The sequence below is a fragment of the Enoplosus armatus genome, chromosome 2 (assembly GCF_043641665.1).
Source record: "Enoplosus armatus isolate fEnoArm2 chromosome 2, fEnoArm2.hap1, whole genome shotgun sequence".
Taxonomy (NCBI): domain Eukaryota; kingdom Metazoa; phylum Chordata; class Actinopteri; order Centrarchiformes; family Enoplosidae; genus Enoplosus; species Enoplosus armatus.
In genome coordinates, this window is record NC_092181.1 from 17,358,707 (window position 1) to 17,375,881 (window position 17,175).

Genomic DNA, 17,175 nt, shown 5'->3' on the forward strand with positions numbered 1-17,175 from the left:
TGTTGCACGACATTCTTTGACATGAAATGCCATTTTTGCAGGTCTCTCATTGCATATTTCTTGTGAAAATATCAGTTGCCTGGCTTCGGCTGCAGCGTCGTCGTCAGCTCTCTTCACAGCTGCCTCTGTGGTGTGTCAGAACTCGTGTCAGGGCTCAGGGCTATTTGCTTCGATCAATTCAAAATGTAACCGGGCACAACAATTTATCTCCTAATGAAAGAGCATTGCTCCTCAATTATTTCTTAATTAGTCCTTACCTCAGACATTAATAACAGCTGAACATTGCGTTCCTAAAAAGAACATCATGTGAAAGCTGTACTTTGTAGCTTATTGTACTTTATATGTGCAAAGCGAGTGTGAATATTGACCACCGACAGACTGTTGCACACCAATCAATTAAAGGTTGTCGGAGGACATGTTTGTGCTACTAAAACATTTTGACACAGATTCAGAGTCGAGACAGTTTTGTCAATGTGGCCTCACCTAAAATGTGCAGTGTAAAAGTATTCTACATGCAGATGGACCGACCTCGTGTTGCTCTGCACTCTCATGTAGAGCCTTAAGAACACTTGTTGCCCTGCAGTTATCTGTAAATATCAACAGCCGCTCTGATAAGAATAAAGCAGCCTTGCTCCTGACAATGATCCTGATGATAATGACAAGCTAATATATGCACAAATGTATATGGAGAGAGGCTCTCCTTCCAACAGGGTTTCTATGAGTCCATCCCCTCGCTGTGCTCATATATGTACTTGTACACTGTGACACTAATCAGTGGGCATCACGTTCACCACAACCACATTTGTATTGCCCACATGCAACATTATGTGTTGCTTTATGACCTGTCAGACCTGGGGGAGAGGGCTCGGCAGAGTATTGGCATTTTTTATCAATATAGCTCCATTAAATGAGTGAGAGGAGCGAAGCTTGCATGAGCTGGTTGTTGCTCTGCAGGGTCGTTTCTTGCTATATGCGGACTATGCAGTTGCATTGGAACCCTGAGGCCAAGTGCCCTTGCACACACACACACACACACACACACACACACACACACACACACACACATATATACATTTATTGATTTTTTAGTATGAATATGCTATATGGTAGGTCAGACCACAACCTAGTGCACCTCAACCCCTGTTATGTGCCTCTAGTCAAGAGCCAGCCTGCAACCACGAGGACAGTGAGGAGATGGTCAGAGGAGGCTTATGAGACACTTCAGGGATGTTTTGAGGTGACTGACTGGCAGGCGCTCTGTGAGCCGCATGGAGAGGACATTGATGGGCTCACAGAGTGCATCACGGACTACATCAACTTCTGTGTGGACTCCACTGTCCCAGCAAGGACTGTCCATTGTTATTCAAACAACAAGCCATGGGTGACAAAGGACATCAAGGCCATCCTGAATGAAAAGAAGAGGGCCCTCAGAGCTGGCAACAGAGACGAGGTGAGAACGATCCAGGGGGAACTGAAGGTAAAGATCAGGGAGGCTAAGGAGAAGTACAGGAGGAAGCTGGAGTGGAAACTCCAGCAGAACAACTCCAGAGAGGTCTGGAGTGGAATGAGGACCATCACGGGTTACAGGCCAACCAACAACAGAGGAGCTGAAGGCAGTGTGGACCGGGCCAACGAACTTAATCTGTTTTTCAACAGATTTGACTCGGTGGGCCCTGCTCAACCCCCCCATGACTCTTCTGCTGTCTGCCTCCAACCTTCACCTATTCCACTCCCCCCTCCCCCTCCTGCTCCTCACAGCCCCCCACCCCCCTGTGAGAACTTTCCTCACACCTCGTTCTCCAGTCCCCAGGCTGACGGCACTCTTCAACCTGACGACACCACCCCTCCCGCACCGGTCATCTCTACAGTGTGCTTCACTGCCGACCATGTTAGAAGACAGCTGAGGAGACTCCACTCCAGCAAGGCTGCAGGCCCCGATGGTGTCAGCCCCAGGGTGCTTAAAGCCTGTGCCCCCCAGCTATGTGGAGTACTTCACCACGTCTTCAACATGAGCCTGAGTCTCCAGAGGGTCCCCGTGCTGTGGAAGACATCCTGCCTCGTTCCTGTTCCAAAGACGCTGCGTCCCAGTGGCTCCAAGGACTACAGACCCGTGGCACTGACCTCCCACATCATGAAGACCCTGGAGAGACTCGTCCTAGAGCAGCTCCGGCCCTTGGTCAAGACACACTTGGACCCCCTTCAGTTCGCCTACCAGCCCCGACTTGGAGTGGAGGATGCCATCATCTACCTGCTCAACCGCGTCTACGCCCACCTGGATAAGCCGGCGAGCACTGTGAGAGTCATGTTTTTTGACTTCTCCAGTGCGTTCAACACCATCCGCCCGGCTCTACTGGGTGAGAAGCTGACGGAGATGCAGGTGGATGCCCCCCTCGTGTCCTGGATTGTCAACTACCTGACTGGCAGACCACAGTATGTGCGCTTACAGCACTGTGTGTCAGACAGAGTGGTCAGCAACACCGGGGCCCCGCAGGGGACTGTCCTCTCTCCCTTCCTCTTCACCGTCTACACCACGGACTTCAGCTACTGCACTGAGACCCGCCATCTTCAGAAGTTTTCTGATGACTCAGCAATAGTTGGATGTATCAGCAAAGGTGATGAGGAGGAGTACAGGGCTGCTGTGGAGAACTTTGTCACATGGTGCGAGCAGAACCATCTGCAGCTCAACGTGACAAAGACAAAGGAACTGACTGTTGATCTGAGGAGGACCAAGGCGCCGATGACCCCTGTTTCCATCCAGGGGGTCAGTGTGGACATTGTAGAGGATTACAAGTACCTGGGAATTCACATAGACAATAAACTGGACTGGGTAAAGAACACTAATGCCCTCTACAAGAAGGGCCAGAGCCGTCTCTATTTTCTGAGGCGGCTGAGGTCCTTCAACATCTGCCGGACTATGCTGAGGATGTTCTATGAGTCTGTGGTAGCCAGTGCTATCCTCTATGCTGTTGCATGCTGGGGCAGCAGGCTGAGGGTGGCGGACTCCAACAGACTCAACAAACTGATCCGCAAGGCCAGTGACGTTGTGGGGGTGGAGCTGGACTCTCTGACGGTGGTGTCAGAGAGGAGGACGCTGTCTAAGCTGCGGGGCATCTTGGACAATGTCTCACATCCTCTCCATGACGTACTGGTCGGACACAAGAGCAGCTTCAGTGGGAGACTCATTGCTCCCAAATGTACAACAGAGCGCCACAGGAAATCATTCCTGCCTGTGGCCATCAAACTGTTCAACTCCTCCCTCTGAGTGTCAGACACTCAGGAAGAAACTGGAAATCTGTATCTGTATCTACTTCACCTGTCATACACTACCTCACTATTTATTGTGAATGTTTAAGTGCAATACATGTATAGTGCAATACATATATAGTCATACACTACAGTGCAACACATCCATACATATATATACATTGTTACTGTATATATATATATATATATTTTTTTTTTTTTTACCTCACTTCACTTAAATACTGTAAATGTGTATATTTTTTATTTTCTATTTCTTATTTTTATATTTTGTACATACCTTTAGTTCTAAATTATGCTATTTTTCTACTCTGGAATGGGAGCACCGGTACTGTACAATTTCCCCCCGGGGATCAATAAAGTATTTCTGATTCTGATTCTGATTCTGATTCTATATATAAATTTAAAAATCAATAAACGTTATTATTAAGCCGTTGCAATGGATGGGGAAGCTGTGTCCCCCAAAAAGGAACGGCCCAGGCTCTGGGTTTGAAGGACCAGGAGGAAAATAGTTCCTAAGTATCCTAATACCCTCGGAGATAGACAGTGGTGGAAGAAGCATTCAGATAGATCCTTTACTCAAGTAAAAGTAGCAATGCCACAATAAAAAAAATACAAATAAAAGTCCTGTATTTCCATTTCCTTTAGCAAAATGTCTTACAGTGTATCACTCTGCCAATATAAATTAATAACTCTACAGGCCATAGTTCCCATATAAAACAAGGAATGGAAACATTAAATATAGTATACGTTGTTATCATTTGATAAATGAATCATCCCAATAAACATTAGTAACATAATGTAACAAAATAAATCTTGAAAAAAATGAATCCCATTTCACAATATCTATATGTTTTATATGTAAAATTCAAGCCAATCGCCAGACAAGAAACTCAGTATTGATTCTGCAAAACCCTGATTACGTTCAATGTCAGAATCAGAATCAGAAATACTTTATTGATCCCCGGGGGGGAAATTGTACAACTGTAACAGGCTGCATGCACGGTCGGCGCATGCGCACTAACTAATGTCAATGTTTTTCAAACAATGTTGAAAAAATCAATTCAAACTGTGGTATGGGTAAGGTTAGAGAAAGATCATGGTAATGTCAAATATATGTTTAACTTATGGTTAGGGTTTGGAAACTAAAACAAAGATCATGGAGGCACCATGAAGCATGGCCCCCAAAGCTAAAAAGCAAAAGAATTTCACGTCTGAAGAAGCTGAAACAATAGCGTCTGAGGTGGAAGCCAGAAAAGGCACTTTTCCTTGAGTGTTTTTTTCCCCCCCTAAGCCTAAAGGCTTTCTAAATCCGAATGGTTTGAAATATTGTTGTTTATTAAAGCCCTTTTTAATGAATGCAGTTTTAATATGCTATGCATTTAGTTAAAAGGTGTGTGTTTACATTTTCTAAGACAACCTGGCCTTCGTCATTTGTGCGAACGCATGTTCTGAGGCAGTTCTAAATTCTTCTAAATTTGGTTGCAGAGTACGAACAAATTCAAGTAAGAAAATATTGTCCCGGATTTGTGTGTAAAACATTTGTGAATGAGGCCCAATGTCCCTGGTTTGTGTGTGTGGCTGTGAATGTTTGTTGCATCTCATTCCCCAACTCTCTCCCTCCCTCATGTCGTCTCTCTACTATCAAATCTCCAGAAATTGTAAAACAAAATCCCCCAAAACACTTTTCAGATTCAGAATTGTCCCAATAGATGTAAGAATACTGCTAAAATTCTAATCTCCACAATAACTGCTAAATCCAGAGCCAGCGAGGAAGACTCAAATCTTTACAGATTGAACTAAGACAGGTAAAGATTTCCTTCTGTGTTCTGGTGCCACGGATTTAATAAAACAGACTAAACTGACTCTCTTCTTAATCCTGTGAAGTTTTCACCTTGAACGTTATTATTCAGCCATTGTCTTTTCTGTTCTATGTCTAGGATAACTTCTACCTTGTCTGCTTCTTAAAATGTGTTATTTGTTTATGATTCTTCTTGTTCTTAGTTATCTGTTTCCACTGTTTGACTCGATTTTGACAAATGGTTGGCGGACTGTGAAAACACCAAAGTCTGATATGTTGTGTTTTATAATACTGTTGTCAACTAACCAAAACAAGCACTGAAAAAGTAACTATAGCTGGCAAGTTGATGAAATTGGCCAAATATTTCCTCTAGGATAACTCAGGTTTTCTTATTGGCAGCAAAATCCAGAAAAAGACCAAAAACAGCAACTGGGTGTGATGTGTCTGTAGTTTATTTTGAGTCAATCAATGTGGTAATATATTCAGAAGAGCAATAAATGTGTATTAATCTGCAGCTGAAAATAGTCCTCAACAAATGCACTATTTCCTCCTGCCTGAGTAACGTCTGCTTTAAACTACAGTGCCCAGCTGTTTCAGAAAACCATCTTACCCTTATTAAAAATGAAAGTGTTCACGTTTTTAAAGTTGCATGTCTTCAGTAGGAACCACTGGGATTGTAGTTGAGAGGCACAAACAGCTGGAAAGTATCTAGTGATGGGAGTGATTTTGGTCTTTTCATGGCATTTGTTGACAATAACAAAGATACAGACTAACGCCAGCCTAGTCCTTTAACCTCCTAAGACCTGGCATCCACATGCGTGGACATCACATTTTGGGTTATACCATAATACTTAATTCTGCTTATATGGAAATTCAAAATTGTCCCTGTATGTGGAACTACATCATGTCAACAGATGATGCTTAGTTTTTATACTTATCAGGTCCCAATAAGCCCAAATAGCAAAGAGAAATTAAGATAGAGCTTGGGTCTTAGGAGGTTAAGACACACATCATTTACAGCAGCTGCGACGTCTGGGATTTGATTCCAGCTGGGAACATTTGTTCCATGTCAACGCCCCCTCGCTCTTTCCCCATGTTTCCTACCTCAACTCTACTATTTTTCTTTAATGCAGTACTTGTGTAAATGTACTTGTACTCTCAGCTACATGTCTTTAACTAGCTAATGTAAATTATAAACCTTTTACTCTTCCTTTGATGATTGTTGTGCTAATTCTATTCAATACAGTGAAGCCCCTCCGGCTTCGAATCCCACAGAGAAATATCTCCTTTGGGAAATCAGCCTTTTAGGCAGCAATTTACCCAGGATAAATGACATGTGCTCCATCACTTCACCATTCCCGCTCTGCCAAGACATTTCATTGGCTTTCCCAATTGAGTTCATGACAACACTGAGTATGTGTGTTAATATTTATACGGCGTACAGTGTGTTTTAGGTTTTAGGTAGTTTTAGGTAAAAGCAAAGACCTGGTGACGGGAGAAGAGGAAACCTTTATAGTTAGTTAGGTTGCCACAAAGTAGCTCTGAAACATTTAGCCAATTAATCGATTAGTTGAGTGAAAGAAAATCAATTGCCATCTTTTGTGATAATCAATTAAGTGCTTTCTACGTTTTATGTCATCGTCAATTTTTGGGTTTTGGATTGTTGGACGGACAAAATACAACATTTGAAGATGCTACCTGTGTGAAGATGGGTATTTTTCACTGTTCTGTTCTGACACCTTATAAACAATCGATAAATGGAAACATTATCAACTTGGTAAACAATGATGAGAATAGTCGTTAGTTGCGGCCCAACCACAAACCAACTGACACACTGTGGGGGCCCAAATGTGTATTTATTGTGATTTACTTATAACACACATAAAAATCACTTTTACATGTGTCTGTTCTGTATAATTCAGTGGCACATACGAATGATTTAAAGGAATTTGTGACATTCATGAATTTCCTGGAGCTTAAATTCACGAGTGGTCCAGAGCTGTCATACGAGTGAAGTACAGATAGTCTGTCTTTCTTCTCAGGGCAAACCTGAAATCCTAATGCCTTCATCTGAATGAATTAGGAGTTCAAATATGATACCAAACTAAAATAGAATACATAGCGAAGATAAGCTTAATACAACATTTAGTTTCTGCTCACCGTGTCATCCTCATCATTGCTTCGTCACAGAAACGTATACAGTTCAGTGGTTACCAGCAGAATTCTCTCCCTCCGACAGCTGCCTCAGGTGCTTTATGCAGGTCGCTGCACAGCATCACCCTCTTTTGGACAATGTAACATCACCTACTGTTGGCTATAATATTCTCTCTTCTAATATCTCTGTGATTGTCACATCCCCTAGACCGCCTCTCATATTAATGCTCTGATGACATGTCGTAGGCTGCTGTACGGTTAATGTTTTCAAATTGTTTAGGGTCCTCTATTACCTCCACTGACGCTGCTAAATTTGCTGAAAACCAGGACTTGAATTGATGAATTCTCAAGAATGTGCATCTTCTCATGAACAGGTGGCATTCATCAGGCTGAAACGAGCGATTGACAACACGTTGGTCCAGTGTAGAGAGTTTGGTGAATCTGACTTGAAACACTAGTATGAGCAAACCTCACAGGACTTAAGGAAGTTTTAGGATAAGATGAAAATAGAATACCAAGACCAATTGTTCCTTCATTTTCTAAATTGCCACCATCTGCAGTTCAATATAAGAAACCATTTGCTGTCATTATCTCTTCATTAATCAACACAAAGACATCGTTTTACTCCAGGATGTACAACACTGACAATAATAACGTCTGGAAAAAACGACAGAAACAGGCACAGGCTCCTCAAAGACCGCCAACATATCACCAGCATCTCTGTCTGACTCATTCAGTCGTACCAGTTGTCACAAATTGGTTGCTTTTCTTCTTGGTTTGGTTTTATCAATGACTTGATTAATGCATTAGAGGTCTTGAATGTGACTCTGTGCTGGTGCCACGCAGTCATCAGTGCTGAGAGACCAACACAAAAGATGATCAATAGTCACATGCTCGGCTGCTTTCACACTGTTATTTAGAGGAGAGAGTAAGAGGCATTTGTTTTTGTTCCCTCAGACGTCAGTTCTGTTCACTGGTGAAGTGTGGCGCTGATGTATGTACATATAAAGTAGTGACGAGTGAGGAAGATTTAAGACCTTTTTTGAAATTATTTTTCTTTGCGTCTTTTCTGGGCAAAATCAAATTAAACATTTTCAGTGATGTGGAGCAATGTGCCATACACACACACACACACACACACACACACACACTCACACGCACACATTTGAATAGCAGACTCCAACATGTCCAGTAGTTTCTGTCAATCCACTGAAGAAACAGTTTTCAATTTAAGAATTTGGATGTTTTACTTTCATTGCTTCAAGCGCTGTAGCTCAAAACCACACAGCCATGTGACAGCTGTCTTTTTTCTTTGAATGAATGTTTCAGTTTAGACATTTCAGGAAAAACAAACCCCACTAAGAAAGTCAATTGCACAACAGTAATACCCTCAATTCTTTCAAAAACAGTTATTTTCACTGCAGCAGTAATGTAGTTTGGTGTGAACACGGACTGAAATGGGGAATGAGCTCATTCACTGTAAAGAATTGTTCACCTTTTCTAGCTGACCTTTCTAGAGTAAAGGGTACGCATATTGTAATACTGAAGAGCAATTTCAATTTCAATTTCTTTCAACATACTGCTGCATAATGTGTGAAAAGGTAACTTGTAGTAGATATCACTGAGGACATTTGGTGACAGTTCAATACTTAAAAACTATTGCAAGCCAAAACACTTGGAAACCACTGGGTAAGACTATTGTTGCAGAGCTACCAAAGAAAGTTCTTAGGCAACAGCAGCTTGTTCAAAAGGCAATTGTGTGAGTTAATATAAACATATCACGCCCATTCTCAAGTGTCTGCATTACCAGTAAGATAGAGTTAGAGATAGAGAATCAACTGTAAAATACTGCAACTGGGCTAAAAATCACATAGTGAACATTGACCTAATTATATTTCTGACATGCTTTCTCTGTATTAAAAAACTTGTGACTCGGGCATGCTGACTGTTACTCAGGTCAACACAAAATACGGGGAAGCTGCATTTTGAACACACATACCTGGAACAACCTTCTCAATTATCTAAACTCAAAACCGAGCTGTTTGTTGCTGCCTATAATTGAACTTTTGACATTGCTTTGGTTTTGCCATTCACTAATATCTATTGATTATTATTTTGCTTTAATTCTTTTTTTAATCCGCTCTTACTCTTTAATTTATGCAATTTGTAAAACACTGAACAAATGTGGTGTAGAAATCAAATGCCTGACATTAACCACCTTTATTATTGATTGATTTTGTGCAGTCCCAGAGCTTCACCAGTTGCATGATGTGTAACACATACTGCACAGCTACAGTATGATATTGTGATTACCTGTAAATCCTTGCTCTTTACTATCCTCGTGTGGACAACAGGGTACACTGAAGGGTTGGGAAGTATTGACGGTTTTCCAGAATATGACATTGTGCATATCTAGTCATGAAAATCACAATAAATAGGACAACTGAAGCCAATATTTTATTTTAATTGAATGTCAATATTGTCATAGGCAATATTTGTCCACTGAATTACTGTCTTTAATTTTTTATGATATATATATACAATGGCCATGCCTTTTTTAAGTTCCAGTGGGTATTTCAGCCGGTTTCTAGTGTTTCTTATTTTTTGTCTTTTGCCATTTTAAATCATCTGTGAGTCATTTAAGAAGCAAGTCCAGTAAGAAAGATTTCATTGTGATAATGATTCTATGGTGGCTAATTAGAAAAGTGCTTGGTGTTTTACAGAAACTATGGATTTATTTTTTCTCTTCTTCTGTAGTTTCTTCATCTTTTTTCTCCTCATCTTTTGTCTCCTCACCTTTTTCCTCTTCTTCTTTTTTCTCCCCATCTCCTTCCCCCTCTTCTAATTTTTCATCTTCCTTTTTCTCCCCTTCAACCTCTTTCTCTTCCTTTTTCACCTCTCCTTCCTCCTCATCCTCATCTTCCACCTCCTCCCCTGTTAGGTGCTCCAGATCCTTGATGCGATGTCTGAGAGCCTTGTCGGTGCTCTTGTAATTTCCCAGAATCTTCTTCAGTTTATACTGCATCAGCTCCAATGTGTTGTATAATTTGTTGACCTTCTCCTCCAGCTCCTTGGCCTCAGGCATAATGTTAGCTGGGTCCAAGTCTATCAGACCATCTTTCATCAGGATCTGCCGGCCTTTGTCCTCTAGCATGCCTTTGGCATCTGGATACTCTACCAGTGACTCCATCAGGTCATCCTTGGACAGGCAGAAGAGGTCTGAGTAGCCAATGCTGCGGATGTTGGCTGTTCGCCGGTTTCCTGCTTTGCTGCCTTTAATATTAAGGATACTGATCTCACCAAAATAGCTGCCGCTTCCCAGCACAACAAACTGTGTGACACCATCATCAGCAACAACGGCAAGTTTTCCATCTTTGATGATGTACATCTCGCGGCCAATGTCGCCCTTTTTGCAGATATAGTCTCCGGGGCTGAACACCTGTGGCCGCAGCTTGAGGACCAGCTCGATCAGCAGACCTGCCTCACAGTCTGCAAAAATACGAACTTTCTTCAGTGTATCCATGTGGACTTGGATGGCAATCTCAGCCTTGAGCTTGTCTGGAAGATACCTCAGTACTTGTCTTTCATCCTGTGCCTTGCCGTTATTCCACAGATAGTCAAACCACTTGATGACTCGCAACTCGAGATCCTTGCTGACTTTTCGTACCTATGAATGAAAGGAAAAAATGAACATTCAAAATACAATCAAAGAACAGATGATTGTTCTCATTCATGTTACAACCTTTTGAGTGGAAAAAAGAGATCCGTCTACCTGCATGTACTGTTTGATGTTGTCAATTCGAGCCTGAAACTGAGCTTGGGCAGCATTCATATTGGAGATCATGGTAGCGATGTTTCCTACAATAGTGGCAAAGACCAAGACCCCAACTAAAAAGTCAACCACGTGGAAGAGAAATTCTGAGTCCAGGGCTGGTGGTGGAGTTTCTCCAATGGTAGTCAGGGTCAGTGTGGACCAGTAGAGGCTGAACGCATACTTCCTCATGGGTTCCCCAAATGCAGGTTCGTCAGGATCATCCAAAGCCGGGTAAACCCAGTCGTCAGCACCAAAGCCAATGGATTTGGAGAAAGAGAAGAAGAAGCAAGCATTCCAGTGGATGATAATGAGGATGTACATGATCAAGTTTCCAATGCGGAAGATGTTGGGGTAGTTGGTTTTAGTCTCTGTCCTCGTGAAGAACTCCATCAAGCGGCCTAATCTCAGCAGCTTGTTGAGGCGGATCTCTGGGTAGTCGAGGCCGAGGTAGAAATAGAAGACGTCAGTGGGCAGCATGGAGATAAAATCGAGACGGAACTGGAAGCTGGCAATGTAGCGATCTCTTAGCAGCTTCTTATCTTTCACTATCAGGCCTTGCTCAAGGTAACCTGCATTCAAAGAAGTAGAAAGTTTATAGACACAATATGTACAAGGTTTTTTCTTTATGAGTGAAAGTAACTCTCCCTGAGAAAGGTTGGAATTAAATGCCTTTCAAAAGTATCCGCTGTTATTGCTATTATAACGCCTTGATTACACGCAGATGATCGCCATTCAAATTCAAATTATTTGGAACTTTTAGAAACAGTTGGCTGCGTCAGTGATTGAGGCATCTCAAAGTAAAGGGGGTGTCAATACTATGTTCACAATTGAAATCAATTTGTAAAGAATTGTTCTCTTTGTATTTGTGTCGATCAGTGTCCCAAAAAAATCCTAATTACATCCATTGTGATGCAGATTTTTAAAACAATGAAACATTAAGTCCAAGATGGATGAACACTTTTTTATCTACACTGTAAAAAAAAGATGTGTTTAAAATGCTTAAATGATAGGTTCACATTATTTCATGTCTACCTTAATACAGCACTCACATACAGTATGTTATTGGTCGCTGTAACCATCCTTTCGGTGCATACTGGCTGTGAAAAAATCTCTTCTTAAGGCAATTTCTGTGTAAGTGATGGGGACAAAATCCACAGTTGTTGTTACTGTATGTGCAAAAACGCATTTTCAAGTTCAGCTGAAACTAGTAAGAGGCTTCAGCACTCTGAATTGGTCAAATGAAGTGGACATCTCCCAGAGTTACAGTCTTTTTAGTACAAAATGTCCTCGTTGTGTTTCTCCAGACAGACTTCCCCACATATATATATATTATACAGTATAGCTGCAGTGGAAGGGCAATAACTCAAAGACGGAAATTTGTGCTATAACTGAAAATACCCACTTAATTTGCCTAGCTCTGACTGCTGAAGCCTCATGTTAGCTTCAGCTGAGCTTTAAAAAACATTTTTGCACAGAACTGTGGATTTAGTTCCACATCACTTACATTGTAATCCCATTAGGAAGGGATCTTTTCACTCGCAGTATGAACAGGAGGAAAAAACGCAGCTGCTGATGTGGCTATGTGAGTGTTGTTTTAAGACAGACTTATCCTTGAATCTATCCTTTAACAGATTTTGAAAGCCTTTATGTAGATTGGTAGGCTCAGGTCAGCTATTCACCTGTTCTGGTCCTGAAAAGCATATCAGCCAGGTAGATTATGTCTGAGGTGTAGTCCAGAATAACCCAGTAAAGGAGGTAGTTGTGCTGCAGCTCCTCAAAGCAAGCCCTGTTTGAAGGAGAAGAAGACCATCAACAATAAGTGTGCTCTGTAAATTAAAAATATTTAGCACCTTCACCACTGTGTCCTATAGTGCTGCTGCTGCAGTGGTGCCAAGCTCACTAGTCTCAACAAACACAAACTATAGTGTTCATTATTGCTGTTTATTCAAATTAAATTAAAAAAACGTGCCAACTGCTTTTGTAAGAACAAGGCTAAGTCAGCCTAAAGCAGTCTAAAACTGCATTGATTTGTAGCAGCCTCATGTGGATTATGATATGATTAGCACTTAATGGAGCTGAATGGACTCACATGAATATTTGACCTGCAGGGAAATTACAGTGTTGAAAAGGAAATCACTGATTTACAGAAGTCACCTGGCTATGATCATGGTCCAGTTGTACATGACTGGTAGTGTGATGATGAACAGCCAGTTGTAATACAAACTCCCAGCAGGATTAATGACAAATAATTCTTTGGGCCTACGAAAAGAGATAAAGAAAGTGTAAATTTAATATCTGAAAGATATAGACTTGAAAAGGTGCCTCTGAATGGTGCACTTACTTATCTTTGTTCTTTTCCTTTTCTTCCTTTTCTTTCTTTTCCTTTGCCTCCCTTTCTTCCTTTTCCTTTGCCTCCTTTTCCTCCTTTTCCTTCGCCTCCTTTTCCTCCTTTTCCTTTGCCTCCTTTTCTTCCTTTTCCTTCTCCTCCTTGTCCTGTCTGTAACGTGCATCAATACATTGGAGAAAACCGAGCATCAAATATTCTTTTAAAGCTAAATTTACTAAATGGTTTGTAATATAACATAATTACTTTTCCTTTTTTTTCTTTTACTCCCTGGAAAAGGATTAATTAAAACATTGAATGGGACCAACTGAAAAAAGACTTTCAAGACATATCAAAGAGAAACTGTGTTTTACAAGGGCATCACTTATCTCCTCGTGACTCCATAATCGTACTTACTCTTCATTGTTATTGCTGTTATTCATATTGAGCAGACGGTGAGGGTTTGATGGAGGTCCACTTCTGGAACAAACACAGCACATTAACTGACAGGTCTTACTTGTTATTTCTCATTAATGTATTGTAAGCTCTCTGTTTGAAGGTTTTGCTTACGGCTCATCCTCACTGAGCTCTTCATTGTCTGTGGCAAATTGTGGTGCAGTGTGAGGTGGCACAGTGAGGTGGGGAAGGGTTGTTGAAGTGGTCATGGCAGCAGGTCTGCAGTTTACCCTGCAAAAAAAAAAAAACACATTAAAAAAATCTCCTTGCTGAAGAGAGCAAAAAGGAAAAACAACCTTTGTCGAAACAGTGTATCACAGTAGCCATTTAGTGGTATACACAAAACAGAAAATAGAATTAGCAAAATATGTTATGTAGTATATAATATTACTCCATAAAAGTCCAGTGATTTAGATTTACATAGACATACATCACATATTACATAATACACATCACACCTACTGTAATATTCTCTATATATCTTAAATACTGTAAACCAAACACTGTTTGTGTGGCATATCCAGTTGTGTGAAAAGAGCCAGAAAACATTGTGAATGCTGAAAGTTGTGATCACTGCATTTGCAGTCTGAAACCACAGTTAGCAGAATTGCATCAAATAAGTGGAGAAAAAACATATTGTGTGACATCAAATTTGGTCGACCAAACGGGTGATGCTACAAAAACAGTTTCCAAATTGTAGCGTAATCCATTCAGGTTCATGTAACTCACCTTTTCCACTTGTTATTGTAACGTGAAGTCCATTTTCCTTTGATCCTTTTTGTGGTTTTGTAAGATCTGGAAGCTGGCCACTCACAGCAGCGGCAGATTTATTGTATCAACCATTAGATGCTAATTCAAATAATATTAAAATGTAGCTGGACAAGTGTCACCTAATAAGCACTGAGTCTAACTAACTGTGTCATAGAGTCTCAGTGACCCTGATAAGGATTTGTGGATTAGAGGTGGCTGAGAAGACGAGAGGCAAAGTCACTCATCCTCCTTATTTGTCCACTCCAGTGAGAGATGAAATACGTTCAAGTGAAGTTTGGACAACCCTCAGTTAACCTGTTAGTGAGGAGCCACAGCCCCGAAAACCATGTTATGTTGACACCTCTTTTTTTTTTTTATCTGCCACAGGCTATAATTTTCCTGACCATTTGCGGAACAGCAGAGGATTTAGTCTACTTGCACACACACACACACACACACACACAAACACATACTCCTGCTCAGTCAGCACTCTCAGCCATATCCAGCTCTGATCCTATTAGACTGCGCCGGGTATTACAGACTTCAGATCAGGTGGATCCAGTTCCTTTTATATGAATAAGAATCATGAGAGTGAAATTAAATCTGAACCTCTGTCAGTTTTGATTGCTGCCTGCATCCTAATAGCAGGAGATCCTCCTCCCCTTGGTACTGTAGACATCCTGTGGTTCAGTGGCTCTCCCTGTTGGATGATGTGGTGTTTGCAGTTTTACAGCTCTTTTATGAGCTGATGAGCATCCCTTGAAGTGCTGTAAGTTTTATTTTATGCTGGATCATTTCGGGAAAAGTATAAATTATTATGGCATTATGTGGTTTCGTTGTGTGTGTTGGTGGTGATGGGAGCGGACTCACCATGTTGTAGATACCATGTCCTTTATTTGATAGAATAGGTCTTATCACAGAAGACATGTCAACATGTCGCAGTAGGAAAAGCACAGGTGTAAACCAAATTAATTCCATTTAGCTGCTTTACTTTCAGGGTCCTGGTATTGTGCATGCTTGTCACTCTCTCGTGGCTTATTGGGACACTTGAATAGAACAGAGCCATCATTAATGTTATTTGTAACACCTGCGCTTTCCCTACTATAACAAAAGTCAAAATATCTGCAGAGACAAAGGCCTACAAGAGTCCCCAAAGTCCTGAAAGATATATATTTTATAAGATGTGGATCTTTTGTGCACGATCATGGCCAATCAATTACGACTGAATTGCAATTATAGACAGAAAGACAGAAAGAGGAACACAAAGAAAAGTTTTGATTGTCCATTCTGAACTGAAAACACACTTTACTTGTTTTGCTTTACAAAGAGCATTACAGATTTTTTTCATCAGTCTCTATTCCTTTTGCTACAGCTTTTTCATCCTTTTGTGCTGCAACTACATTGCCCATTGCTGTTTCCAGCTATTTTTGTAACTGCTAACAGAGGAGCACTTAGGCTGGTAATAAGACAACGATAACTACAGTGCAGCAGGATCTGCTGCCGCTCCGGTCGTGTCAATCTCAGCTGCCAGCGGGGCAGCACCGGCATCAACAGCACCAGCATCAACAGCAGCAGGGACATCGGCTGCGGCAGCCGCATCAACAGCCACCTCGGGGGCTGCCGGGGCAACATCAACAGGAACCACATCAACGGGAGGAACATCCACAGCAGCAGCATCAACTGCAGCAGCATCTACAGGGACGTCAACCACAGCTGGCTCGACAGCTGCTGCAGGGTCGGCTGCCGGCTCTGCTGCCGGCTCTGCTGCCGGTTCTGCTGCCGGCTCTGCTGCCGGTTCTGCTGGTGCTGCTTCAACCACCGCTGGTTCAGCCTCGGCTGCCTCCACCTCCTCGGCCTCCTCTACCTCATCAGAGTTAAGGGGGGCTGCAGGAGCAGCAGCTTTGGGGGCAGGGTTGCCATCCTGTACCAAGGAGAAAGAAAGAATATGACATAGATCTGAGTTTCATACATTCCAGATACAGTAAACTGATCTACAGGAGATCAATTTACTTGTCATGGAGAGAGTACTACCTAGCCTGTGAAAACTGTTGTATTATGCCTCTTACCAGGCAGGGAGGGTCACAGATTGCATTATAGGAAAAGTAGCAGACAGGCCAGAACATATCTGACTGTTTTCTTTTTAATGGGCACATCATGCAATCAACAGGAAAACAAGCACATGTGTAAATAATAACTAATAAATGATGGCTGAATTTAATTTGATTTAGTTTCAGGGTCCTGGTATTGTGCATGCTGGCTCACTGTCACACTGTCATGGCTTACTGGGACACCATTAATGTTGTTAGTGCTTTTCTTGCTATGACAAGTCAAAATATCTGCGGTGTGTGTGAAAACAAAATGGGAAACAAAAACACTGCAGGTTTTTTTAGGCAGAGCTCCCAATTGAAATATAGGGCAGGAGACCTTTTATGAAAATCTGAATGCTACTTTGCTGCCTACATGCTGTTTTTACAATATCCACAGGTAGCCTGCTCTCCAATGTGGGTGTTTTTCTTGTTCATGCATGGCAAACCATAATGTACTGCGGGCTTTGTTTTGGCACCTTCAGCAGGAGTGCCATTTGTGTGCAAAGCAGCAGTAAACATACACCATTAT

General features: G+C 41.7%; 1 protein-coding gene across 1 annotated transcript; it reads right to left on the reverse strand.

Moving 5' to 3' along the window:
* Positions 1 to 9,950: 9,950 nt before the first annotated feature.
* Positions 9,951 to 14,018, reverse strand: cnga1a (cyclic nucleotide gated channel subunit alpha 1a). The gene is given in 7 exon segments (XM_070919475.1): positions 9,951 to 10,883; positions 10,989 to 11,599; positions 12,710 to 12,816; positions 13,185 to 13,289; positions 13,372 to 13,502; positions 13,767 to 13,833; positions 13,924 to 14,018. Coding segments are annotated over 7 exon segments (2,049 nt in total).
* Positions 14,019 to 17,175: the final 3,157 nt, after the last annotated feature.